Here is a 26,770-nt window from a genome sequence, read left to right as displayed (position 1 = left end):
TTCTCAAGGACAAGAATATTCTTTTGCAGAACTTTTGAATATCACTTTTCTGGGCTTTGTAGGTTCCCAACAGCCATGCTGTTTTCTGTATATAAATTAGCCATAGGACAGTGAATGCAATATTTTTTTTAACATTCTGAATATGGAGATCTATTCTTTTACTGAAAAAGAAAAAAAAAAAGAATCAAAGAAAAAAACTGTCATTTTCCTTTTACAGCAGCCATCTCACAACTTCATTTCTTACTGCTTATTTTAGGCAACAACATTACAGGACATTACTACACATGTGCAGAAATAAAAAGAAAGCACAGAATGAATTAAAAATCAAAATGACTTAAATCAGCCTTGGAAATCAGTATACAATTATCAGCATTCAGCATTTCTTTGCCAGCAATCTAACACACATACAGGCATGCAAATTGGTGTGGTTGCAGATATTCTAGCAAGAAATCAGAAAACATTCACTTATTACAGAATGCAGAGCCCTGGACACTGATTTTTACATCACATTTAGACTCTCCAAAATCAGCCCAATGTAGAAAAAAAGAAAGACATTTTAAAAAGTGTTTTAACCAGTCACTGCCCAGAGAAGGGAGATGCTGATAAAAGGCAAGTTGCATCCATGTTCTCTGTGGTCAAGATAAGGGTTGGTGGGAGTACGCAAGGGCCAGAGATGCTCAGATCAACACTGCTGCAATTCTGCTCCTGTGTTGGGAACCCACATTATTTCTCCACGCAGGAGATAGGATCAGAGGCTACTTAAATTCAAATGGGGCTGGAGAGGTGAAGGCTCATTGCTGCAGCCTTTTGGCACTCCTGTGCCGGGAGAGGGTTTGTGTGCACCAGGGAGGGCACCGCACCATGTCATTGTGTGCTGGAATAACGTATGGACCATCCTCATGTGCTGAGAGACAGACACGACAGTACAGCCCTCGCAGCCCTTTGGATTGCTTACTGCCCATGTCTCTTCACAGGAATTTTTTGAGTTTAAAAAGCCAGCCAAAACCACCACAGAGTTATCAAGCTCCAGACATTTGAATATTTGCCTGTAGGTTGCAAGTGAGTGCACAACGAATAGAAGCAGCATTTTAAATAATCACACATTTGGGCGTGAAAATGAGTATTTTTACATTAATAAAACAACCAACAAAAATGAAACCCTTGGGGTGTGAAATAACCCCAGAACAAAATAAATAAATAAATAGTCAGTTTATGTGAAAATAGCACCAAAAGTCATTTTCACACAACTCCAGTTATAACTTTGTAAGGCACAAATGTAAATGACACATTAAGATTATATTTAACTGTTCACTCACTAAAATGATACAACAGTTCCTTAGCCATAGTTGACTTTTTTCACCAAACCTGGAAGTAGAAGCTGGGGAGCAGTTCATGGAGAACCAGCTAGTGGGGATTTCATTCTGTCCAAATTCAGATAGAGGGGTAAAGAAACCACTTTAGCTAAAGTAATGTTCCAGGGCAAGCCCACTCTTGCTACCCAGAGCTGCAAGGAAGATCATCTGTCGGCTCTATCTGCATCACGCTGGCTTCATTTACACGTCTTCAATTGAGCTTAGAAATGTGGTGATAATGTAGTTTAACCAACACAACATAACTTCTCCTGCAGCCACTAAGTAGACTAAGAAAATAAAACAGATAGTACCAGTTCCTAGGATATAATGACAACTGCATGCATATTATTACCTAGCATGCATGCTAAAATCACCCCTAGACAATAGCTTTTTCAAATGATAATACAAAATACGCCCAGCCAAGGAACAGGCAGAGACAGACTGGGATTAGAAAGTCTTGTAAATGAAATCAGAGAGTAAAATAGGCTAGCGACTGCCTTTGCAGTGTGCACTGCCATATGTGTATACAATCATTTGAAAACCCCTGGAAGTTGGTCAACGTCTCTTTTTTATTAGAGTTTTGTTCTGGAAACCTGCAGTCTAAACACATCTACAGGATGGTTAGGGTCACTGGTTAAGCAAGACAGAAGTAGACAAATGAAGTACAACAAACAGGATTTTCCAAATTATTTAGGTTTTGGAGTGCTGTTTATCCTTTGTGAAGTCAGCACCTCACAAAACACTGTTGGAAGCAGAAGGAATTCAAAGTCCATCAAGACGACAGTCACTGGCCTGTATTTATAAGCAAATGGGCAACTGTCAGAAAGAAAGTTGTATTTTAACATTACTGTACATGTGGAAGATGTAAAAAATGATCCTAAATGCATGTTCCACTAAATGCACTTTCCCATCTATTTGATGTCCCATCACCCAGATAATTTTTCTCCGTTCTCCTCAGGTAGCATTCCTTTCTGATTTATTTTGGACTCAACATATTATGCTGCTTCAAAACAAGATTTGGATACCCACAGGTCAGAAACTTTTGCCTAAATAAAAAAAAAACAAGACAAAACAAAATACTTTTTTTTTCCTAAAACCAGCCATGAAATTTCCATTCCTTCAAGGCCTTTTTATTCTCTATTTCTTAGCTGATTACAGCACTGTGAGTGGACCAAAACTAGTCTTCAGCCTCTGGGACAGAATTAACTCCATCAAAATGAATTTACAGCTGAGAATTAATTATATCATCAGTGTGTTACTTCAAATCTTCCTTGCATATCCTGATTTAAGAAACCTTCATTTCTACATTAATTGCCTGAACAAAACCACAAAAATGGTCATACAAAAGATTAACCATGTCAAGGAGAAAAAAACCCAAACCAAAACAAAACACCAAATCAAAAAACCACAAAACCAAGACAAACAAAACACCCAGCAAATTCAGAAATTGTCTTTTGTGTCCAGCTAATATACATCAACTTAAAGTTGTAAATGAAGACACCAAATCTCTGCTATACTGGAAGAGAGGTGCCTCTGGCTTTTTGTATTTCCAAAATATGTAACAGTTAATAAACAGGACATGTTAGACACACTCAAAGGGTTACTACAGCTCTGTGACCTTTCTTCCCTTCCCTATGACTTTATGTTGCTCACAGATATTCAGGGAGACTTGCAAAAGAAACTGTCACACAACCACAAAAATTTAGGTACTTCCAATGACAAAGACTTTGAAAGTGTGAAATATGGGGCAGGCCAGGAGGGGACATCTCCAGTATTAACACAGGAATTCACAATGGACAAGCTACAATCTTCAGAGCTGGGCTTGCAAAGGGAAACCATAAGACCGAAAAAGGAAGGGACTGAAGGCAAAAATTAGCAATAGCCTCGTTCTTTCTACAACTAAGACCAAATAACACTCCCTACTGCTTCTGCTCTAGCAAGGCATCTGTTACTGAATTGAAAGCCTGGATGGTGGAAATCCACTTCTTGTGATCATTTGTTTCAGTGATGAATAGCTTTAATCTTCACAAAAATTGCCCCATATTTTTTCAATCTATCCTTCAGATATTTTCCTTCTGGATACATCCAAACCAGTGAGCAACACTCCCCAATGCACAGATAATTTTTAATGCTGTTCTCTAAGTGTATTTCCAATGTGTACCACAAATATTGTATGCACACAACTGAAAACTTAGGTTTGAAGTCACAAGCAAATTCTAAATGCTTGCTCGCTTGAATTACACAGAAAACACTCACACAGAAAGAAATCTTCCATGAAACTTTTGAACAAGTGGTATTCATCAGATTTTTTGCATGTCAAGGGAAAAATCAATATATTAAGCCCAGGAACACTTGGGGGCAAGGATGAGGAAAAGAGGAGGAGAAAAAATAAGCAGGGATTAATTCAAAAGGAGGAAGAAAACAGGAATGAAAATCTTGACTATCTTCAGGAATTCAAAGAGTTAGTCTGCCTAGCCCTGGACTGGTATAGTTTTCAGGATTAGCTTTTTAACAGAAGCTATGTCATCATGTCACTGCTGCTACAAGCACATTAGGGCAATGTTTTACCAGGATTTATCCCATGTACCAGATATGAATTCCCCAGTGTATTAGGAACAAACAAGATTGATGAAAAGGGAAAAGAAAGGGAAAAAAGTTCAGGCATACATGCCTTTTTGCTCAACTATTATTCTGAGTTTAAAAAAAACCCAACACATGCTGTAGTTATTTAGAGAAAAGCAGACAGCCGAAGTTGGATTTCACTTGCAACTTGCTCTGTGCTAGACTACAAAACACCAACCTTAGTGGTGTCCAGCAAAACCTGTGCCAAACATCATCTTGAGGCCAAAATCCTTGTAGACAGAGAACTTCTGAAACCAAAAAGATTTTATTTGGTATACCAGCAGAGCAATGTCCTCTATTGTCTGCAGGGAACGTTCACTCGCAGCTTCACTCTCGCAGCAGAATGAAGCTCTTGTGGGAGGTGGTAGCCATGGAGTGACAGACAGTCTCTTGGTAGCTAAAATGAATTCCAGACTGAGCTTTGAAAATAGTCACCACAGCAACCTTGAACCGGATCCTGCCTTCGGAGAGAGCCAAAAGCGGTTGAAATGATCCCAGCAATCTGTCTCGCCGAGTCCCTGTCTTGCCCTGCGCTGTGATGTCTGCTGCCTGTCGAGGGCTTCTCGGCACTTCCAGGGGGACAGGGACCCAGAGGGGACGGCTGCCAAACTGGGAGCGATTTGCCTCGTACAGTCCCAAAACTGTGCATCGCAAGATCTTTTTTGTTTATTAACACCATGCTGTGAAAGTGCCTGCCTGACTGTGGAAATGTAGCGAATCTGAGTGTACTTGAAATAATTACCAAATAGAGGAAATGCAACACATACAGGTCAATTTATGCTCTCGGTTAAAAAGGTGTGAAATCTGGAATAATTCCACCACAGCCAATAGAATTACTTCAGACTGATATGAAGGAGAGCACCATCGGCCTTAAGAGGACACATTTTAGAAGCAGGGCACATCATCCCACAGCTGAGGCTGGGGGACCACTGGCTAGCAGGCAGAAGATGATAACTACATCTTGTTCAGCAATGCCTACAATTTTTTTCCTTGTAGTAGACAAATTGAATCTCTGCACAAACAACCAGCAAAAGTGTCCTAAACCCAACCCAAGAAAAAGCATATGTGGAGAGGCTTAGGGCATAACTCTCTTGCTTTCTCTCTGTGCCGGCATGAAATGCAGGGGGTTTAAGAAGCATTTTCTGTATTTGCTCACGTTTTCATAGACATGTAAATTCACCCAAAGTCTGGTGATATTGCTACAAGTTTTAAAGCAATACTGGTAGTCACAACAGAATAAAACACCGTTCAGATGAGGAACAGACCCGTAAGAAGCAACAAGAAAGAAGACTGAGTGGAGACAAAAAGTCATCAGTCATCTTTGATTTAAAAAAGGGAAAGGAAAAAACTTCAGCCAGAATAAGTGTTTTCTCCTGGAAATACACATGAGATCTAAGAACAATCACATGGTGACTTAAATTACTGGATCATCACTTATAAGCTTTATAATCTTTATGATCTTTAGCAATTTGGGGTACAGCAGAAAGATAGACCTATTGCAAATTAAAAATAAATTTTAATAACATTTTAAATAGTTGGAATTTTTAAGGGACAAGAACTCCCTGAGGTTTATGTGCTTTGTCCAGTGACCTACCTAGTGTCATTTAATACTCCTCCAGTAATTTAGGGAAGTTACAGTGTTGGCTCACCTACCTCTTGGGCAAGAGGGAGAACTTTAGACTGCCACAGGGAAGTTAAGGTTTCTATGCCAGGAGAGCAATATCAGAGTCCCCAGGGTATCTATGAGTCCTCTGCAAGTCCCTCCTTTGAACTCCTCTCTCCCATGACTCCTAAACCTATGAATGGGTGGGTCATGATGCTGGGATAAGGATTGTGCCAATTTATGGGACACCTACAGATAAGAGCAGTCCCAAACAATGCTGCAGCATAAATAAGAAATAACAACAGATGGTTTATCTTCCAGTTTCTTGTACACAGGAGGCTGCCAAGCAAAGAGCAAAGCAGAACCAGAGCAACCCATGTTGTGTCTTAACCAGAAGTTGATTAGGTTAATAAGAAGCTTGAAGAGAACTTACAGAAGCTATAATTGTGTCTTAAGTGACACCATCTATTGCACTTCAGTCAAGATGGTTGCAAGACCAGATGATTGTGTGTGCTTGGAAGTGTCCCATTATCCAGGTTTGCACCAAGCATACCTCAGGCAAGTAGCAGAATCTGTCCCTTAGGCTTCTCCATCACTACCGTATTCCTGCTCTGTGCACAGAATCATAAGGAAGCAGCGAGAGAAGCCACAACGAGCCAACCGAAGAAAGAGCAGCAACTTAAAGGCAGTCCACAACTACACAAACACACACCTCATGGGCTTTTTTAGGACACAATCTTGCCCATAATTTTGTGGAGAAGGTGCTTTCTCCTTGTTAGTCCGAACATACCCTGTGTATCATGGAATATTTTCAAGTCTTTACCATCATTTCTCTTCAGCAATTTTAATGCGAGCTGTTGAAATATTATATTGCAATTGTTGTATTGAAGAGAACAGAAAAAAAAAAAAAAAAACACACAACAAACAACTAATGAAATTATTTATACTTCCAGGGAAGAAAACAATGAGATTATATTGTCTTGAATGACCTTTCCTAAGTATGGGGATATAGCATCTTACACAATAGACTCTTGGTTCATGTTTCAATTACTGACCTTTACTGTGGAGAAAATTAATGCAACTTTCATCGTAATCCACCCGTACAAATAAGATCCATACAGAAGGTTTCCACATGCTGAATTTAACTCAAATGGAAAATGTCAGTTGTTTGCTACTGGACGAATTTGACTTTAATTTGTTCGGCTGGAGTCTTTCTGAACTGTGCTCATAAAACTTTGTATATTTTGGTACCTATTTTTGACAGAGAATTTCCTACATTAGAAACACTGGATTTTTCTTCTTTGGGGATTTTTTTTCCACTTTTCTTTTTTCCAATACATGAGATACTGAACATTTCTTGGAAGCTGCCAAATAACTTGGCTTAAATCCACAGTGTCATCTGATCCTTCCCTATTACATCCTGCTAGCCAAGCATGGCTACGTTGGCTCACCACCAGATAGAAACCCTTCAAGAAAACAAACAAACAAAAAAGCACACACACACTCTGACCAAAAAAAAAAAAAGTAATTGTTGTTGATTTAGTTTTGTGCTTGATATTCTTTGGAATCAGTTATGAGACCTGGAAATAGTAGTATTTTAAGTTTTGCCTGTTTTGGATGAGATGCAAAACTCTTATCCAGACAACTTAAGATTCTGAGAAGACTCCAAGACTCTTTCCAGCCAGGTGCTATGATACACTCATTGAACAAGGTAACTGCTCTTGAAGCTCTTCAGTCATTGTCAAAAAAAAAAGAAGAAAAAAAAAAAGTAAAATAAATAGAAACAGTCAACAATCAGACAACTTACATTGAGCTGCATGTATCTTGTCTATACCTTTCTACTGGCAGGCAAAAGACGTTTCAGTGATGTAATTTTAAAATAATCCTTATACAGACAGCCTGACAGACCCCAGAGCTGACATGACACAGCCTGAACTCCACGTCCAAGATGGCACAAATCCGAGAAGGCGTTGATCCACTGAGCAGCTTGTGCCGAAGGGACAGAGCTCTCTTATCTTTTACAGTCCCTCATGCTGGTATTTGAGGAGGAGAGGGGGGAAAAGAAAGGGGGAACTGGCAATTAAGCCCTGTCATTTAAGACAGATAGTTTAGGTGGAGGGACTTAATCTGCTCTTGGGTTTTGGAACTAAGAGTCTGGGCATTTATAATTTGTAAACAGTTCATCTCTTAGTGTGTTACAGTTCCCAGAAGCGTGGTCTGTTATGTCTAACATGCAGGACAACCAGAAAGGCTATGTGTGTGAGTATTTTGATACAGCACGATGATAGGAAACAGAAACAGTGACCTTGTATAGCACAACCCAACTAGCAGATTTCAACTTTAGGAGCTCTTGTATTAGGGAAGGGAAAAAAAATACACAGACTTCTTTTTAAAGTACAGTTGTCTGTTTAAATGTTGACATTGCCATGAGATAATGTCATAAAACTACATTTTTCTTACACTCCCTAGAGAGCACTGGCCACCCTCAGACTTGGAAAAGTCACTTAGAATAACCTAATGTACTGAAAGATGCAAGTCAGAGTGCAAACATGGTTCATCACTGATGCAGAGGGGATATACCCAGGACCCAACAAACACATTAAGGCAACACTGGACAGTGTTTGATGTGGGACATGTGTAATGACTGGCAATTCTGTCTCCTGGTAATTCTGTCTCAGAATCCCACAGACCCATAACACTAATATATCAATTAATACAAGTTATGAATTATTATTGCTGTAATGCTGGAATATAAAGTTTTATATTGATAAGAAACCCTGCTGGAAGTGTTTACTGTGAGTGGCTTTCGCCAGTTCTACCAGCTCTCCATTTCAAAGAGTCATGGTGCATGAAACAGAGATAGAGACAATGCTGACTACAAAATGGCAGGGCCAAATCATCATTAGTTCAACATTGACTCTCAGGAGTTTTCCTAAGCCTGCAATATTTGGTTAAAAGAAACCAAGAAAGAAAATGACAATGAACTTGTTTATCTGGGGTGGGAAAGCAATGTCAAAAATACTGAGTTATTAGATGCATATTTAAGTGCCCAATTGTATTTATAAAGAGAACCTAAATAAATTGGAGTTATGTCTAAGGTAAACCTGACCTAGAAGATTTCAGCTTTGAAGCAATGAATTCATTGCACAGCACAGGAAACAGAGGATTAAATAGCTATTTAATATATTTTTGCTTCTTTTTTCCACCTCAGCACTTGCAAATGAAAAAGAGGAATATTTAAAAGCAAGAAATTAAATGGGATTGGTTCCAGCAAATAAGTTACGCCTTTAGGCATCACACAAATAAGATGTAGGATCAACATTTACAGGTGTTTAGCTTTGAGTACTCACAAAATAGACATATACAGTATTCCTTTGAAAAGGATGCAACTTTCATTTAGCAACTTTTGATGAGTTCCAGACATTGGACAATTAAGTTGACCAACTTTATGATGCAAAGAGTGAATTATAAATGAGAACATATAAAGAATTGTGAGTAGCAAGAAACCTGTAATTCAACAAGATTGTCTGAAGTTCACTTTGTAACTCCAATGGATTTCTGGTTGCTCATTAAAATATAACCACCACAGAAGAGCAGGTTAAATTTAAATAACTATTTCCATCAATTAGTCTGCTAAGCTTCAATTCTAGTATCTGCGAGTGAGGAGACTTATGGTGCACTTGCTGACTGTGGTACCAATGTACTTCACAATGATCAACAATTCCACTGTAACAGGCTTAAAACATAGAATATTCAAGAAGGGGTTTATTAACTTAGTATGCAATTTGAAAGTTTCACATTGCCTTGTGAACATTTTCTTCCTAGCAGTTAATGTTCCTTTGCATGCTGTTGCTCGTTAAATAATTCCTCACCTTTTAGCTTTAAAGTATTTATAGATTATCAGATCCTCCTTCACTTACTTATGTTTTTTCAAGCTGTATACATTAAGTTCTCTTAATCTTTCTTCATATGTCATGCCCTCTAATCCTTTTATCATTTGTCACTGTGGTTTGATACACTTGGAAAAAAAATCCAATGAATTTTTCATAGTGAGAAGAATGAATAAGTACTCTCTAACAAAACAAGAAGAAGGTCCTGCCAATTCCAGTTCATTCTGCATTTCAGCAGATGAACTAAAACAATTTTTTCCCTGGCTCTGAAAGAAATGCTGAGAAAATTTTAACCAGTCCTCCACAAATCACACCAATTCTGGCCTGCAGAAATGGAAATGCCAAATCATTTGGGGACAGCCATTAGTAACAAGTGTCATCCAACACTCGCAATGGAAGTGATGGGGAATTCTACATACTTGTGCGTGTCTTTGCACCTTGTCCACTCATACATGTGCCTGTAAGTACCCATACACGAACATGTGTCTGTTAAGAATTTCAAGCACAAACTGGGAACTGCTCAGATTCAATTAACGTTCAGAGGTTTCATGTGAGTAACGCCACTTTTGAATATCACACAAGCCAATCTTTCCATGCTTTCAAAGTTGTCAATTAGCAAACTGGTAACAATTGTTTTCCCAGCAAACAGAGATGATAAACAAAGATCTTGTGGAGATACGATGGTTCTCCACGTTCCTTCTGATCTTAGCTAACGCAATCGTGAGATATGCTTACCTTATCATCTTCGTCCTCATCTTCATCCAGGCCCATAAGCTCCTGCAAAAGCAGATGTCCACATTACACAACACTGCACTTATTTTTCAGTGAGAGGCAATGTTCAAAAACATATGATACTTAGACAACATTTCATTATGTTGTTTTCTTCCACTTCTACTGCAGGTCATCAAAAAACCCACTACTTTCACCTTTCAGAAATAACGTTTCATATTCAAGGACTTTCTTTTGTGTGTGTGTGATATCCTGAACAAAGCCTGTACTACCCATACAAATTTTAAGCTTAAATAAAGCATTAGTGGCTGTGTCCAGTAGTTTGAAGGCAACAGGCTTTCAAATTCATTGCCAACTTGGACTGTTTGTAAACAGCTTTGTTCCTAGTTTGACAAATGAACCAGTCGGTATGCCAAGGCTGAGGACTCTGTACTCAACTTGTTCCATCCTCACTGCTACAATGACTATGTCCTCCTTTCAGGGCCATTACTGGAACATCAGACTTTAGAAAATACATTAGTATGAATGTAATCAATCTCACAAATCACAGTCAGATTTCTATTCAGCATTATTTCCTCCCTTTCCCTTCTATGCTGACAGGTAGGGGAGAAAACAAAAGACTTGACTAAGGCTTGAAATTAGGAGCACTTGTCTTTCTATTCAGGTATTCAGGTATTTAATAAGCTGAGCCTTTAACAGGGTCCTCAGAGTTTTTCTTGGTTAGTTAATAGGTACATTTGAATCAGTGTACTACAAGTTTAAATACAGCAAACATGCAAAGAATATGAAGAATCACAATAAAAGATTATTTGGGTTTTTTTGTAGGGGGTTGGGTGTTTCTGGTTTGGAGGTTGGGTGTTTTTTGTTTTGTTATTTTGTTTGTTTGTTTGTTTGTTTTGTTTTATCTTTTCCTCCAGAAAAGCAGTTGCATCCAGTATGCAGGAGGTACTGAGAGCTCAGATATCCAGATTTACTCTTCGGCTCTCTGCAATACCCTGAGTAGCTGAATTAACACTGATCATGTTTTACATTTCTACAGAACCTCTCCACCTGTAAATCGTAAACCATTTTACCAATATTGATGAATTTAGCCTCCTGGCAACTGGATCACGTGTACAAGGTTAGTACTGTTATTCCCTTTTTATAGCACAGAAATCAGAGATAATTTGAGGTCCACTTTGGTGAAAACTGTTGCTTACATTCCTCTACGTACACAAAATGTGCATTCTGGCACACAAATACCAAAGGCAGTGCACATGCCGCCAAGGGCTCAAGACGCAAAAAATAAATTACTGTGTAAAAAACATCGGCATTTTGAAGAAAACCTTTTCTCATCTTCAGGACAGATGTGACTTGGGGAGCACCTGATTGTCTATTTTTGACCTACAGATGGTTAGAATCACAGACACACATAAAAAAGAAATCAGGTAATATTAAAGGCACTTTGACTACTTGTTCCATATGATCCCAATCCTGCAAAGCACTTTGGCAGATGTGTAACTGTTTATGCAAAATGCATCCCTGAATTTCACGGCATCGCATTGCTCGCAGGATGCAAGTGACAGGGAAAGGGCCAACGTTCTAACGGACCTTTCTTCAGTATCACTACAATTAACTTGCGTTTTCAGATACAGCCTTTTTGTAGCATCCACCTGAATGATGTACTACTCAGATTTATGTGAGACGCTCCTCACTTTGCAACAAACTCACCATAGGCTGAGTGATGGGTGCTGGAAGGTATTCTCTGTTTATTTTTTCCTACGTAAGTTATTAGTATTACATTGTCGTTTGTATCAAAACCAAAACCAACTGTTTGCCTGGGATTCTCCCACATGAGAAGTTGTCATTTTCTTGATGAAATAAAGTAGTCACTGAAGACACAAAATATTTTTCTACATTTACCTGGACTTGGCTGAAATTGGAGAAAGGCATTTCTTTGATCATTTGTTTGCAAATCAAGTCTATGTTCTGGTCTGGATAATGAAACTTTCCCTATTTTCTAACAGTCTTTCTACTTGGGAATGGATGAAAACTGAACTAGGAGCAAATTTTCTCAATAAAACTAATAAACCAGCTATTGACCATTTAAATTCTAGGATATTATTTCTTTGTCTAAAATCCACGTGATTCATTTGGGTAAAGGTATTCTTCACGGGTGCAAATGGCAATCATCTTTTAATCAAAAGTTATAAAAGAGCTACAATTTAGGCTGCATTTCATTACTGCACTTGTTACACATTTAAAAACAGAATATTACGGACATCCATGAATTTACTCTAATTTCTAACTGTAATTACCATTGTTATGCAAGTAAAGACAATGGTCAACATCAAACAGCATTTCATACCCCAACAGTAGCAGTTTGCCAAACATGTTGCAATTATTTTTGTATTTAAATATTTTTTTTTTTGTCCTGAATCATGTTAAAAATCAGGAGGCTAAATTTCTGGGGTGGAAAAAAGCATTTGTCATTTAAAAGTGGGGGGTGAGGAAGAGGCATAAGAGCTTCTTAAAGTCTCAGATCACAGGACAATGTTTAAAAACAACTGACTTCTCTTCCAGCTTCTACTGACTTTCCTCTTCTGTGACTCATGAATCATCAGCATGATGCAGGGTGTAAGAGCAGTAGGGGCACATGTTTTGGGGACTGATTGCTTTGTAAGTCAGTCTTAATTCAACTTAGTTAAAAACATTTGTAGTTATTTAGCAAGTGAAATCCCCCTCCTACACACTCTCATCATCTTCTCCTACTTCTCTGAATGGTTTATTGCTTGAATTGAAACCGGAAAATTGCAAGGATTGAGGTTTCCTTTCAGTAACTTCCAAATAAAAATGCCATTTAGCTACACAACTAGCTTAATACCATTTGAACGCAAGACATCTTGCTCAAGGGCAAATTCAAGCTGTGGCTGCCAGAAATGCTCCTGCCACTTTACTTGCCTGGGCATCTTGGGTGTTGTTGACCCTCCCGGTTGTGATGAGGGAGAAGTTGTAGGCAAAGAGCAGCAGCAGAGCCAGGGGCACCATGTACAGTTCCACGCTCCAGACGGTGACCACAAATACCTGGGAGAAATACAGCAGCAGAAGGGAATACATACAAGAGTTTAAAAGAGGAAGACATATGAGAGGGACTTTCAGTCGTTATCCCTATGTACACTCATTCTTGAATCGCTGTTAACCTCATTTGTATTCTTATTTTGGAAAAGAAAATCTGTTTGCAAAGTGCACTCTCTTTCTATTCTGTTTGAATCCATTAGGCTGCCATTTGTTAGCTTCTCCTCCCTTGTTTCTGGTGAAGTACGAGGCCATGAACATAAGGTTAGTCTGAAGGCTTTATTTACTCCTTCCTGAGACCCCATCAAGCCTGAAAGCCCTTTGTCCCTAGTGCATGAGACCCACTTACAGAGGTAAACCTGCTCCACTCCATCAAACCCTAATTGCCCGGGGGTCTTTCACAGGCTAGATGAGAGTTTCATTCTCTCATGCAACAGGAGCCATCCAGCGCCCCTGTCACTCCAGAGGGGATGATCAGCAAATATAATTAGTTTTGATCATTTCTCCACCTATGTTCTTGGCATAGCATGAAGAAAGGACCATCACCTTCCAGGAGACAAGGTTCTTGGTTGCATGCAATGCCTTACTTTGGAAAGGGATTCATTAAACCTAGTCTCCATTTTTCAGCATAGCGTATTTTAATTCCACTGGTTGCTTGGAGTCTCTCTGCACAGAAATGGTATAAATTTGCATTTGGAGTGGCATCTAACAAAATCCACTAATAGCAAAACCAGAAGCCAAATTTTGACGTTCTGTTCTACAAACTGGATCAGCCAAACATGTAACTAACATGACGGGGATTTTAAAAAGCACTTAGGATTTTTCAAAAAAGTGATACCAAGCCAAACTGCAATCCCATCTTACAAGTACCAATGATACCTGAACAGACTCCAAACTTGGAGTGGCTGGCAACACAAAGTTAATAAACTAAATCCAGAACTGTCATAAACTATATGTTGTGATCCCATTTCCTTTTCTACTCATACAGAGTGTTTCCAGAAGAACTGCCTAATGCTGGTAGTAATGTGAAGCTATTTTAAACGATCTCCTTTAAAGACAAGTCACAAACACATTTATTTGATTTATTTTTCCTCCAAAGGAACCTGGAGTGATCAGAAAGAAAAAAAAAACAACAAAACCACACACTTTTTTTAGAGTAATACAGGTAGGCGAAAATTAGTCAGATCCAGCTAATGTATCTCAAACTGCAACAAAAGGAAAACTCTATGGGTGATCAGAAAGCTAAATGTCTACCTCCCTTCATCCTGGGCCCGTCAGATGCTACATATAAAGGCAACGCTGGTACTTGCAGAATGGGATATTTATGGCAATGTATTTTGTGTTATGAACCTGAAAGTCTAACCATTCTGTACCAAAGAAGCACTTCCCAATGCATTCCGCCGGATGAGAATTTCCATGCCTACAAAACAGCAGCTGTTGTAACTTTTATACGAAAAGACTTGTCTGACATCAGACAAATGGCCATTTAATATCTACAAAACATAAAACAAGAAACAATGACTGTACATGTAAGCCTGCCCAAACAGCAGTTGCATTTTCTAGTGAACCTGATTTTATGTTAGCTGTTGCTATGCAAGGAATTAGACTGTCATCCAGTTCTTGGCATTTGTAGGCCAGTAAAACAATCTTTGAGATATATTCATTTATAAAATGGGCTGACATCCAAACAATATATCCCCATACTACTGATTTGCAGCACAGGAACATAGAAGATAATTTGGTTTTGATTTTTTTTTTTTTTCTTTTTGATCCTGCTTTTCAACATACTAAAAAATTAGAAGTGACAATGATTCCAACAGCCACATTTTGTGTGTAAGCGAGGCAACAGAAACACAAGAATTCTGGCCAAGAAGGCATGGTATTTGATCTGTCTTACAGGAGTCTTGCATGGCTTTAGTTAATAAAGACTTAGAAAAACGTGATATTCCAAGCTAAAAAGTCTTCCATAAATGAAAAGTTCTAACATGAAGAAGTTCCTCTGAAGCTGTTCCAACTCCCTTGGATTAATCACTATGCGTATTGTAAGACAAAGTGAAGGTGATATTAACTCCTGCCCTACCTCAGATGTCACTCTAAAGAACAAGGACTTGTTATTGTACATATCTATCCAGATAACTGCCCCAGGTATTGACAGATAAAAATAGACACACACATATAAATATACATCTGATCCTTATGTAAACTCCTTCATGGAAATTCATATTGCCAGGTATTAATTCAAACCATTTGCTTCAGCCTGTTGGAGGAGGTTGCATTTACATCATCTCCCTGGGGTATTAGAAAACTCAGTCTTAATGCAGCGAAAAGACTCCACCAGCAGTCAGCTAGGCAAAGTCCTACAGGAGTCAATGAAGCTCTTGAAGAACCTCTCTTCATTCATTCAATTGCAGGACTTGAACCAATTTTAGTGCATCTGTCACCATCCTATACAAACATCACTCTGCTAAGTTACAAGTATAATACAACCTTGCAATCACGGGTCATTTAGGCAAGATACAAAATCAGGACCTTGGTGATTTTAGATCCAACAGTACATTTTGTGTATTATTAAGTTTCAGACCCTAAATAAAACTTAAAACCTAATTACAAAATCTCAGTTTAGTCTCAAATTGATAGCTGAGGCATGCTGTTGCATCCTTTCTAATGCTGACTGGTTAATCAGTAGCTGAGTTATAACTGAGGCAGCGATGCTCTGATAGAGCTCCCACATCTCCTTAGGAAGAGTCGCTTTACTGGTACCACCGCAGTAGAGGGAACTGAGGGAACTTTCATTACTGTGACACAGAACAGGCACAAGAGAAACTGATCTAGCTATTCAGAAATTATTTTGCCTCAGAGGTATGGGAAATGATTGCTACAAACATACAGTACATAATAAAAGTTCAGAGGGTGTTTATAAAGTGAATAGAAATACGTTTGCATTCTAACAGCCTTTTGAGTAGTTCTGCAGCACCAGCTTTCAAAGCAGCTCCCAATCAGTCCCATGTGCTAATCTCATGCAGCTCCCTGACACTGACTACAGCATCATCAGCCCTGTGATGTGGACACCCACTCCTCAAATTACAAGGTTCTCAACCATGCATGCTTTTATTTTCTCCCTACTGATACCTTATGCGTGGGAGAAGCTCCTCCATTATCCTCCCTAAGTTATTTTCTTAGCAATATCTTTGGCCAAAACTCAAGAATAATTTAGCTGCTCATGTACACAATGGCCAGTACAGGCAACAACATCATCTTGATTTCTTATAATCCGTAATCTGCCTAATCCGCAGGCTGGCAAGGGAAGTCATTAACAGGTTCAGATCACTTGCTGAATATCACAGAAGTCAGGGCCAGAATTCAAGTCTCAGTTTCAAATAATCTGGTTTTAACAAATCTTTTTTCTTTTTCCCCACAATATTTCACATCATCATTAGACCAAGTTCTCTCAGACGTAATCCATGATGTCATTGACACCTTTTCTGCTGGGCTTTATACTGTGAATGAGAGAAGTCAAAACACAGTAGCCAACATCTAAAAAAAAAAAAATAAAACCAAAACCAAACGAACAAACAAAGTCTAAAAAAAAGTCAAACAAGTGGAAGCTGGCTTTCTATGTTACCTCTTTTAATGCAATTTGAGCATATAAAAGTCTATTATAGAAATGTGCAATTTAATTCACAGCATTATAAAACAATGATCAAAATAGAAACAGAAATGAGATAGACATATCTAGAGGGGGAAAGAAAAAAAAAAAAAAAAAAAAAAGAGCTCTTGAAGCTAATATTTAGACTAGAGTTCTACCTAGAAGAGAACAGCAATATCACAGCCTTGGAGAAAGGACCACTTGATTTCAGCTGATTAATGTGTTGCTATTTCAAAGGGCCTAATAGCTACAAGTTAAAGCTCTAGAGGTTTGGAAGCCATTTCATCTAAAAATCATTGAAGAGGGGTCCAACTGTTCCTGTCAAGAAGCATGGAGTTTGAACAACCATGCGAGTGGCCCTTTTGACAGCAGTACAAAAGATGAGAGAAGGCAGTCTCAACCGAAAGTAAAAACAAACCCCTAGAAACACGTTTCAAATCTGGTTTTTCTGCCCCTCTGGTTCCAATTTAGGATCTGACTATTAAGAACAGATTTTGGACGAGTGTCTACTAAAGTATGCCCATAAAACATTTGTCACCAGCAAACCCACAGTCATGGGATAGAAGAGTTTCGAGATGTTTAGAAACCTGGCATTAGATAGGATTTTCTGTGTAATTTTTCTACACAGCAATTATAATTTAACTCTAAAGTCCAGGCTCTTTTTAACCTGGTAAGACTTTGTGGAAAAGTAAAAGATGCTGTGTTGTGTGACAGAATAATTCTTGGAAAACAACAGTGATGGGAGGAGAGGGATACATTCCATCAGATGGAAAAAATAAAAGCGAAAGGAGATTAAATGCATGCAAGGAACCTATGGGAAAAGGTTATTTTCTCAGCCAGTGTAGGCTCCAATGCTAATGAAATGCCTCATCAGCAAAGCTGTGAAAAATATTATTTGAAACTCCAAGTTTCAAAACCACACACAATTTAACTGAATTCTAAACTACTAACAGTTTGTCGAAAGTTTCCTTGCATTTTATAAACATGGTCTATGCAATTCATGAAGTCAGGAAAAAACCTTGAGCTGATACTGCTGTCAATGGCCAAGCTATGTCTTGAAACAAACCAAAACACTGATTTTAATTCAATACACAAAGACTCACTCCCCTTTATTTGGAGGAGAAAGGAACTATGTATTTTTAGCTTATCTCTGGGTTATGTAGCCACAAGTTGCCATGTACACACAAATAGACTCTATAAAAGGGGAAAAATTTCTGTAACTAAATATTCCGGGACATACTCTCTAGCATGGTTTTTTTAAGCTTTCAGCCCCTGTGCCCCAAACAAAATACAGGATATTAGCCAATAACATAAGATACTGGCTCCCCAAAAGGGCATTCGAATCCCTTGGAGGCAATAAGCCTGTCGACAACAAATTACTTCTGAGAGATACTTATGCCTGCCCTTAGAAAAGGAGAGTAAAAGAGTAGGGGAGAGAATGAACGCACTCATATAGAGCAGGAAATTCACACACGTGTACATATATCTGTATATACAGAGATAACCTTCCAGATACGGGTAACATGGATGCAGGAACATGTCAACACTGAGCACATGCTGAAATCAGGCTTGTGCATTGGACTACTGAGAATACTAAAAAAAAGAAGCCTATAACAATTATGGAAGTATCTACTATAGCCCCACCTCAGGGCACGGCAAATTAAGGTTGAGGCAGTCAAGTAGCATGTATAGAATTTATTTCCCACTGAAGTCCTTGTCCTAAAGATTTTTTTTTTTTCTATTTTAAGAACAGATCCTCTTCCAAAGATGAATTCCAAAATCACTCTTAATATTAATAAAACTCTCCTTCCCGCATCCGTATGATGCTCTCAGTGTGCCATGGCCGGGTGAGAGTGCTCCTCTGCCACCTCATAGCTACCAAGCTGGAGCTCAAGGAGAGGTCAGGCACGAGCAGAGTTGCTCTCTCATTGTGATGCAATAATGAAGAACGTGGCAGGAAGATAAATTATACTTAAATAAACCGGCACTGTCAGAGGAAACCTATTTTCTTTAGATTCAATTTACTTTTTGTGTCTGCAGCAAAAGAACACAGAGCATCTCAACATTGGTATGAAACATGCGCTGTATTGAACAGCAATGACTAACATCAAAAATGACCTGAAGGAATAGAGGCCTTCAAATATTTATTCCACATTACAAATTATCTCTGCATTGCTCCACACATCAGCGTACAAGTTACTATTTTTTTAACGGTGTATCACAGGCAAAAAGCTTAGCTCAAGCTCTCTGTTGCAAGGGCAAACGCAATTGAAATCTAAAACCAAAGGCACACAAATTAAAAATTCACCTAAGCACCCCAAAACCAAACCAAAACATCACATTGTGCCCTAAAATAACTCTGTCTGTATTATATGCATGACTGCACAGAGCTGAGAAGTAGGAATAAAGGATATGTTTGTACAATTTGCTATCATGTAAATATAGCTGATATTTTTTTTTTTTCAGAAGATGCTTTCGGTGACAGGAACAACACAGCCATGCTTTCCCACCTCAGTTGTCTGCACGGGCTAAATGACACAACTGTGAGGCCAAGTCTTGCTGCCATCCCCAAAGGTCCCACCCCTGGCTTGTCCCAGCTGCAGTTTGCTGCGATAGTGGCCCAGGAGGAGGTTAAGGGGGGGAGGAAAACCTGAGACGCCCAACTTGTACTAAACAATTTACATTATGGATGGAACAAGGAGGATACAACAAGGAAAGGAAGTGACGGAATAAAGTCTTCAAAGAAAGGAGGCAGGAGGATTCGAATTATACTCTCATGGTCACAATTTTAACATCAGTTTCAACATTCAAAAAGAAAAGAAAAAACTCAGTGTCCCCCATTTCCAACAAAACAAGACATAAAACAACCAATAAAACAATCCCCACAGAACATACCAAAAAATCTCATACTGTTTAAGTCAATTTGTGTTAGGGCCTTTTTTATCACTGTCTGGTTTAGACTCTTCAGGGGGATCTCATTTTCTTTGCTGCTGCTAGGAAGTAGAAAACTCATTTGTGTTTTAAATGAAAGCTGTGATTCATGTGCAATCCCAGCACTCTAAGAAGTGGCGCTTTAAGAAAAAAGTATGTTATTCTGCAAAAGTCACAGAAGAGTTGACAATATTACAATCTGTTCTCCACCACCCTCTTGGGACACCACCGTTGGTAATTCCATCAGGGAAGGCCGGGATGCTACACTTCAGACTGCAAACACAAAATGTCCACACTCTGATCCTGAATTATTTTTGTCATTAACATGTTTGATGGCTTTACTTTTTATTTATAACAATGCATGGAATCAGAAAGAGATAAACAAGAACAAAATAAAATCAAACTAATTAAAAAGTGAGTATTTTCCTTTACTTTGATTATTTTGGTTACATTAGTGAGATTAGCCAGCCTAGGGAATTAAAAACAAGATCCTTAGAGAACTTCCTTTAAGGATGGGTCAGGGAAGAGCCGCTTGGCTCAAGTTTATTTCACTGAATTTGTCAGCTGTTAAGTTTATGTACAAGTTAACATCTATATATTGCATTCCAGGCATTTGAAGATTATCTGTCAAATTGTGTGGATGATAATTTTCAACACAAAAGGGGGTGTGTTCTAGGGTTGTCATCTTTGTCCTTTAAGACAAATACATTGAGACCCCAAAGTCTAACAACACACCAGGAGTCTAAATGGGCACCTCTTTACAGTCTTGAGGCTGCTACTTTCTCTTTATCCCTAACCCCAAAAGAGGTTAATCAAAACAAAACCAACTACAACACAAGTTTTGGGCTCTATATTGATGTCGGTACAACAATTTAAAGACTTTAAGGCTGCAGACACTGAAAAAATAGCTGTTTACTGGCATGCTGAGTGCTCTAATATTTCCTTCATGCTTTTATCTAACGTATTTTACATCTCCTGTGCCAAGTAAAATACAGTTAAAACCCTCAAGCAATAAAGCTTAAAATTGAAAACAACAACAACAACCACCAAGCACAAAAACAGGGAAAAAAATATCACAACAGTTTTCTACCTTTTGGGTTAATGTGGTGGGAGTGGGCTAAGGGAATAAATCCAGATGTTATTTCTAAAGGGGTAACTATCACAGGGAAAGGCAGTTGGGGATGGTCCTCAAAGTGGGGCTGGCATGTCTAAAAAATAAAATATGTTGTTTTATATTGTAGCTAAATTAAATGGTCATTTTTATCTCTAATGTTTTGGTTTGTTTATCAGCAGGGTCATAGTTTTAGAATTACTTTCATACAGCAATCTATTTGCAGGGAAGACAGGCATTATGCAAGTTAAAAGCCTGATCTTATTGTAAATAATTCTTCCAAAAATGTCAGAAAAAAATATCTGTGCTATTTAAAAGGAGGCAAAAATGTAGGTTAATTTTATTTATTCTGGATAAGGTGAACACCTTAAAAGGGTCATGAAAAAATTTATCATTAGCCAAGCTGATAAATGTCCACTTACTTTGGAGACATATTTGTTAACATCGTGAGAAACATTAGCAGTGAGGGTCAGGTGGTGACGTAATTGTACAGCGAGTGGAAAGAGTATTTGGTGGAAGTTTTCTTCAACTTTGGGCTCTCAACATTGAGTTCCAGTTGGCAGCAAATGGGAGTCACAAACGACCCATTTAAAATACATTAATGTTTTCCTCCTTCACAATCATAGCTGTATTAGAGCTGAATGAGTAAAGGAAAAAGGGCTCTCTAATAAAGCAAGTATAATGTTTAATTAGGCTTAATTCAGTGTTCAGCGGCAGGAGGATCGCACATGAGCTTACTTCCCTGGCAATCTCCAAATATGACATGGAAAAAATAAAGGAAATAAAACCCAAACAAAGAGGTTTCAGTAAACTCACATAAATGAGAAATAAATGATTGTACACACTAATGCTGCAAAACTGTCTGGTACCCTCTTTTCAGAAGCCTCCAGAAACAGGAATGTTTCCAGACTGAAGCATAGCAGAAGGAACAAAAAAAAATAATAATAATAAAAAAAAAGAAATTAAAATAAAAACAAAAACAAACAAACAAACAAAAAACAACACCAAAACCCACAGTAAACACAGATGACAAAACCAGAAATTTAAAATCACCTATGACACATATAAAGCAGTTAGATGACATGCTTTCAGGCAGAGAATTTCAGATTATTCTCCTTCCTTATGCTGTACTCATGGGGTTCCCCACTACAGCCCCAAGCTGGAGCCCAGAAGGTCTGTTCATCTACCCAAGACCCGTTTCCCAAAGTCGAGAGCAAATATCACCACTAAACCCCAGCCCCCCCCACACCTGACACACACCCTGGACACCCAGACCAGTGATTACAACACATTTAAACAATTTCAGCAGGTTCATAATCTGCTGTGTGACAAAATTGCTTCATTACAGAACAACCGCATGAAGATGACTGGGAGACTCACTGTAATTATACCCTAAATATGTTACTATTGTAAGCTAGCAACAACAGCAGCGACACAAAATAATCCTAAGTATTGACAGCGTGACTATGTAATAGAGATTTTCCACTAGCAGCCCTGTAGCATCTTGCTTTCCAAAATATAGAGTGATCTAAACAAAAGAACCTTGCAAGACTCCTGCAATTTCAGGCAGCTGTTCAGGTAAAACTAAAGCCAGAAGATTGTTTATTTTAATAAAGCTATTATATGTGCAGTTCCAAATTAGGAGTGGCAAGAGACTAGGGGATGCCTAAACCATCACCACCTGTTTGCCCTGAAAATCAATTAAAGTCACACTATCACAGCAATCCCTTCTTAGCTAATAAAAGTTATACGGCTTCAACATGCGACTTTAGGTGCTTTGTGGGAATGTGCCTGAAATCTAAATCCTTAGTCTCATGTTACTTCGATCCTAAACACAACTCTGAACTAACCACTGTAAAACTTGCCTTTTTGGGGTTAGAGAAGGTGTTAAGGGAAAAGAGTTCCCAAACTGCTGTTTTGATGCAGTGGATTGAACTAACATTCAGTAAATTCTAACAATCCAGCCAAGAACATTATATAGAGTTTTAAGTAGGAGAAAACTGAAGTCCTTTATGACACATGCCTGTTCAATATATTCTGTGCTGCAGAACAGATCCAACTTTGCAAGTTGAAAGCAAGGGCAGTAGAGACATCCCAAGTGTTTTAGTAATTAAACGAATATGCATAATGAACCATATGCCCAAAGGGCCTGTTCTTCATGTGGGCCAGATTTTTGTTTGAATTTTTAATTTTTATATACAGATGAAACATTTCATGTAATATAGCAACAGTGCAAAGGAACACGCTATGCAGGAAGGGAAGGAGGAACTACCCATGTGAGAATGATCAGAATACACTTGATGAATTCTGCTCCTCAATTTCCGATTCAGAGCCAAGAGGGCTTTTTTTTTTAAAAAAAAAGAAAAATCCTTTTCTCCTTTGAACAGCTGTATTAGTCATCTGCTCAGAGTCTAGAAAAGAGGCATTTATATATGTATATTTATATAGGTCATATTTATACATTTATATGTATGAAATGGATTATATACACCAACATATTTAGATGCTGCAAGACTAGCAAAAACACAGACACTATCTCAAATTAAAAAGCTTTGGATCCACCAGAAAAAAAAATAGCTACAGGATGGCTCTCTGTTTGGCAGGACCTGTCATGTTGCGTGAGCTGCAGTGAAACAGGACACACATCTGTCTGTGAAACACAAACGGACATGTTTAAAAAGATGGTTCAAATTCCACTACTTTTATGATATCGTTACCCTACTGTGAACAGAGACCGCGGCCTTGTTGCAGAAATATTAACTCTTCCCAATTCTCTGGGGGCTGAGATGTCCTTCTCCATCCTCAGCAACATTCACCTTTGTTCATCCCTTGCTTTTAAAGGGCTTTTCCAAGCAAAAAAAGCATCTTTTGCCAACATAAGCCACTAAAATAGATTAGTCCTCTAAATCAGCAGCAAGACTATTTGGTGCTGATTTTCAAACAGCTAGACTGCAAAATAATAATCCAATTATTTTAAGTGGTTCTGATCCATTGGACAAATTCCTTTTTTGCTTTGTAAAACCAGTGGTGGGGGTCAGGTACTTGTCAGTGTGGACACGCTGGTTAAGCAGCTGAAAAAATTTCTTGCACAAGCTTTATAAGATTTTTAAATACACAATTTAGGTTCTACAAACCAAAAGAAATAATAAATAAGTGACGTTAACACAACAGCATCGGCTGGTACATTCACTGACCTGGTACCACAGAGATGTGGTGGGAGAGCACCTCTGAGGGCTCTAAGGTATGCAGACAATAACGTGATCCACTCCAGAATTAGAAGGGTGACTTTTCATCAAACTAGCAGAGTTAAACTTTTTGTGGGACTTTGAGAGTTCCCGTCACCAAATGTAAACGGCCTGGCATGTAAGAGCAATCCTGTCCCCAACCCTTAAAGTATTTAAAAGCTGAAATAATTAAGCTGTAAATAATGGCATTTGTTGCTCTCGGTCCTAATTCAGGGTTCACGCTTTTGACGTTGCCTGGTTTACATGATCTAGTGGTCTCTGTGGAAAGACAGATAAACTTCAACGGCTGTCAGAAGACAAAAATTGACAAGGAGCATCACCTTTGCTGACTGTTTAAATCCTTTAAGGAAGTGTTGGAGCAATTAGAGAGGGAGTCTAATCTTTGCAGAGTGCATTAACACTCTCCGACCTCCCAGACAATAGATCAGACCTCAGACACATAATGCTTCCCTAAGGCTTTTTAACCAGAGCATTTGATCTCATAGTCACTCCATATGTGTTACCACAGGTATCAGCGGGTAAGACAGTATTCACTGGGCACTGAAGGACCATGATCTCTGCCAGCGCTCATACAACTTTTAAAATAAAAAGCAAGAAAAAATCACAATGCATGCTGTTACACAAGGACTACTTCCCAGAAAAAAAATAATATATATATATATATAAAAATTAAACAATCAGAGTAGCCCTGCAAAATGCCTTCATTTTTATTAACCTCATATTTCCTTTCTGTTTATTTCCCAGCTTTGCAACATAAACCTGTTCTTTTAAAAAGCATAGACTAGTTCTTTATTCATAGGAACAGTTATCTGATGATAATTTCAAAATACTTCATTTCTTAACCCCTGTGGAGGGACTTGATGGAAAGGGAATTAGGAAAACAGGTCTAGTTTATTAAGGAAATTGAAATATATCATTGCACATAATTTTCCCAAATGTGGACATGGAAGTATCTGGGGAAGTTTTCTTAACTGCTAGAACAAGTCATCATCTAATTCCTGATGGGCATGTTAAATACAAAAAAAAAAAAAAAAAAAGCAGCTAATATCACTGTATCAATTATGCGTTTCCCATTTAGTATTCTAAACATTTTAAGAAAAACTGCATAGTGTATTTTATTAATGGAATTAGACTTCCTTGTGTCATCATGTTCTGACAGAAGGCCACGTCTGAACCTTTCTCATATGGACAATGCATAACAGGGTTTTAAAACCAGCTAAATGCATTCCCACCCACTGCTAAAATCGGGTGCTGCAGCCTCACTCAGCAGTGATTTCCTTCCCCCATGAAATATTTTTGACGGACAGTGCTAATTAACAATACCTTACAATAATCTATTAACGCTTTGTATTAGCTGCAGGGTTTTGTTTTACTTTTTGAGACCTACAAAAAGTGCCTTTTGTGAAGTACCCGCATTACAATAGTTTTTGCCGCTGCTTAAATGTGTATCTCAAATTTGTCAAGCCAAGTGCATCGCAAATGGCAAAAAGGTCACATATACCTAGTATATTTAAAAACAAACAAGCCTTCAAAGTCAAAGTGTAATGCAGTTATTTCTAATCTGAACAAACAATAGAATCCATCTAATGAAAGTTGACAATTGGCTTTGATACAGAGCTGTACAGCTCCTCTGTTCCATTAGAAGATGAAAGCTGAAGGAAAGTACATAAGACAGCGAATTCTCCCAAAAAGCAAGTAGAAAGTTCAGAACCTGAGCTAACAGAGTAAATAAAAGCTGTTTTAGTGGAGACTTTTGCTCACATATGACACTCATCTTTCAGTAAACACGCTGATTATACATGGGTAATATTAAGGCTAAAATAAATCAGCATATTAGACCAGGACAAAACACGACATGTTTTACTTATTTATTAACACTTCTCATAATCATAACACTGCCTTTAAAAGAAAATAAAGCTAAGCTTGACTGCAGTGTAGATGTCACAATTAAGATTAACAGATTTAATTTTAATGAAGTGGTGGGGGAAGTGATCAAAACTCTATTGATGCTATTGGTATCAGTGTAATCCTTTATTGTGGAAGTAGTCAAATTTAGTAATAATTAATAGACAGGTTTTGGTTTGTTTAATTATGGTTTGTTGTTTGTTTGTTATATAAGCAGATTCCTGGGCTTTTGTAGTCCTCCCATTGTTCCAGCTTTGTTATCCCACAAATGCTGAAAAAAAACAGAATTGGGACATATTCTGATTTAGGGTATATTTATTATTATCGATAAAGAACCTCAGAACTTCCTGGTTCCTTAAGACCAACCTGTCAGTCAAAACAAATCTTAGCTGCTAATGAAGGAAAACTAAAAGGGAACAATTAAAAAAAAGAAATTTGCTCTGTAGCTTCTATACTAATCCCCCTTTTACTTCAGATCTTGTAAAGTATCCAACTCTTTCTTATTACAAAAAAAAAAAAAAAAAAAAAAGAGAAAAGCCCCACAAGAAGTAGAACACTTTAAGAGAACCCCCTCAAGGTGCATCTGTCTCCATCATAAATCCAAAATGTTGAACTACCTTCAAATAGGAAATTTCTTCCAGTTGTCAAGATTTCTGCAAGTAGCGTTAGATTAGCACTGGGA

The 26,770-nt window shown here is 38.2% G+C and overlaps 1 protein-coding gene across 19 annotated transcripts in view; it reads right to left on the bottom strand.

The window, feature by feature from the left end:
• The window catches only part of MCTP2 (multiple C2 and transmembrane domain containing 2), a 147,486-nt gene that overhangs the window by 10,223 nt on the left and 110,493 nt on the right, over positions 1-26,770 (bottom strand). For all 19 annotated transcript variants that reach the window (XM_065076637.1, XM_065076634.1, XM_065076636.1 and 16 more), the window contains 2 exons: positions 13,137-13,259; positions 10,203-10,244 (listed from right to left, as the gene is read on the bottom strand). In XM_065076637.1, the coding sequence (XP_064932709.1) occupies positions 10,203-10,244; positions 13,137-13,259 (165 nt within the window). The remainder of the gene's footprint in view (positions 1-10,202; positions 10,245-13,136; positions 13,260-26,770) is intronic.

The sequence above is a fragment of the Columba livia genome, chromosome 11 (genome assembly GCF_036013475.1).
Source record: "Columba livia isolate bColLiv1 breed racing homer chromosome 11, bColLiv1.pat.W.v2, whole genome shotgun sequence".
Lineage (NCBI taxonomy): Eukaryota > Metazoa > Chordata > Aves > Columbiformes > Columbidae > Columba > Columba livia.
The sequence above is the reverse complement of the archived record's forward strand: the minus strand, read 5'-3'. Positions and strand labels throughout refer to the sequence as shown.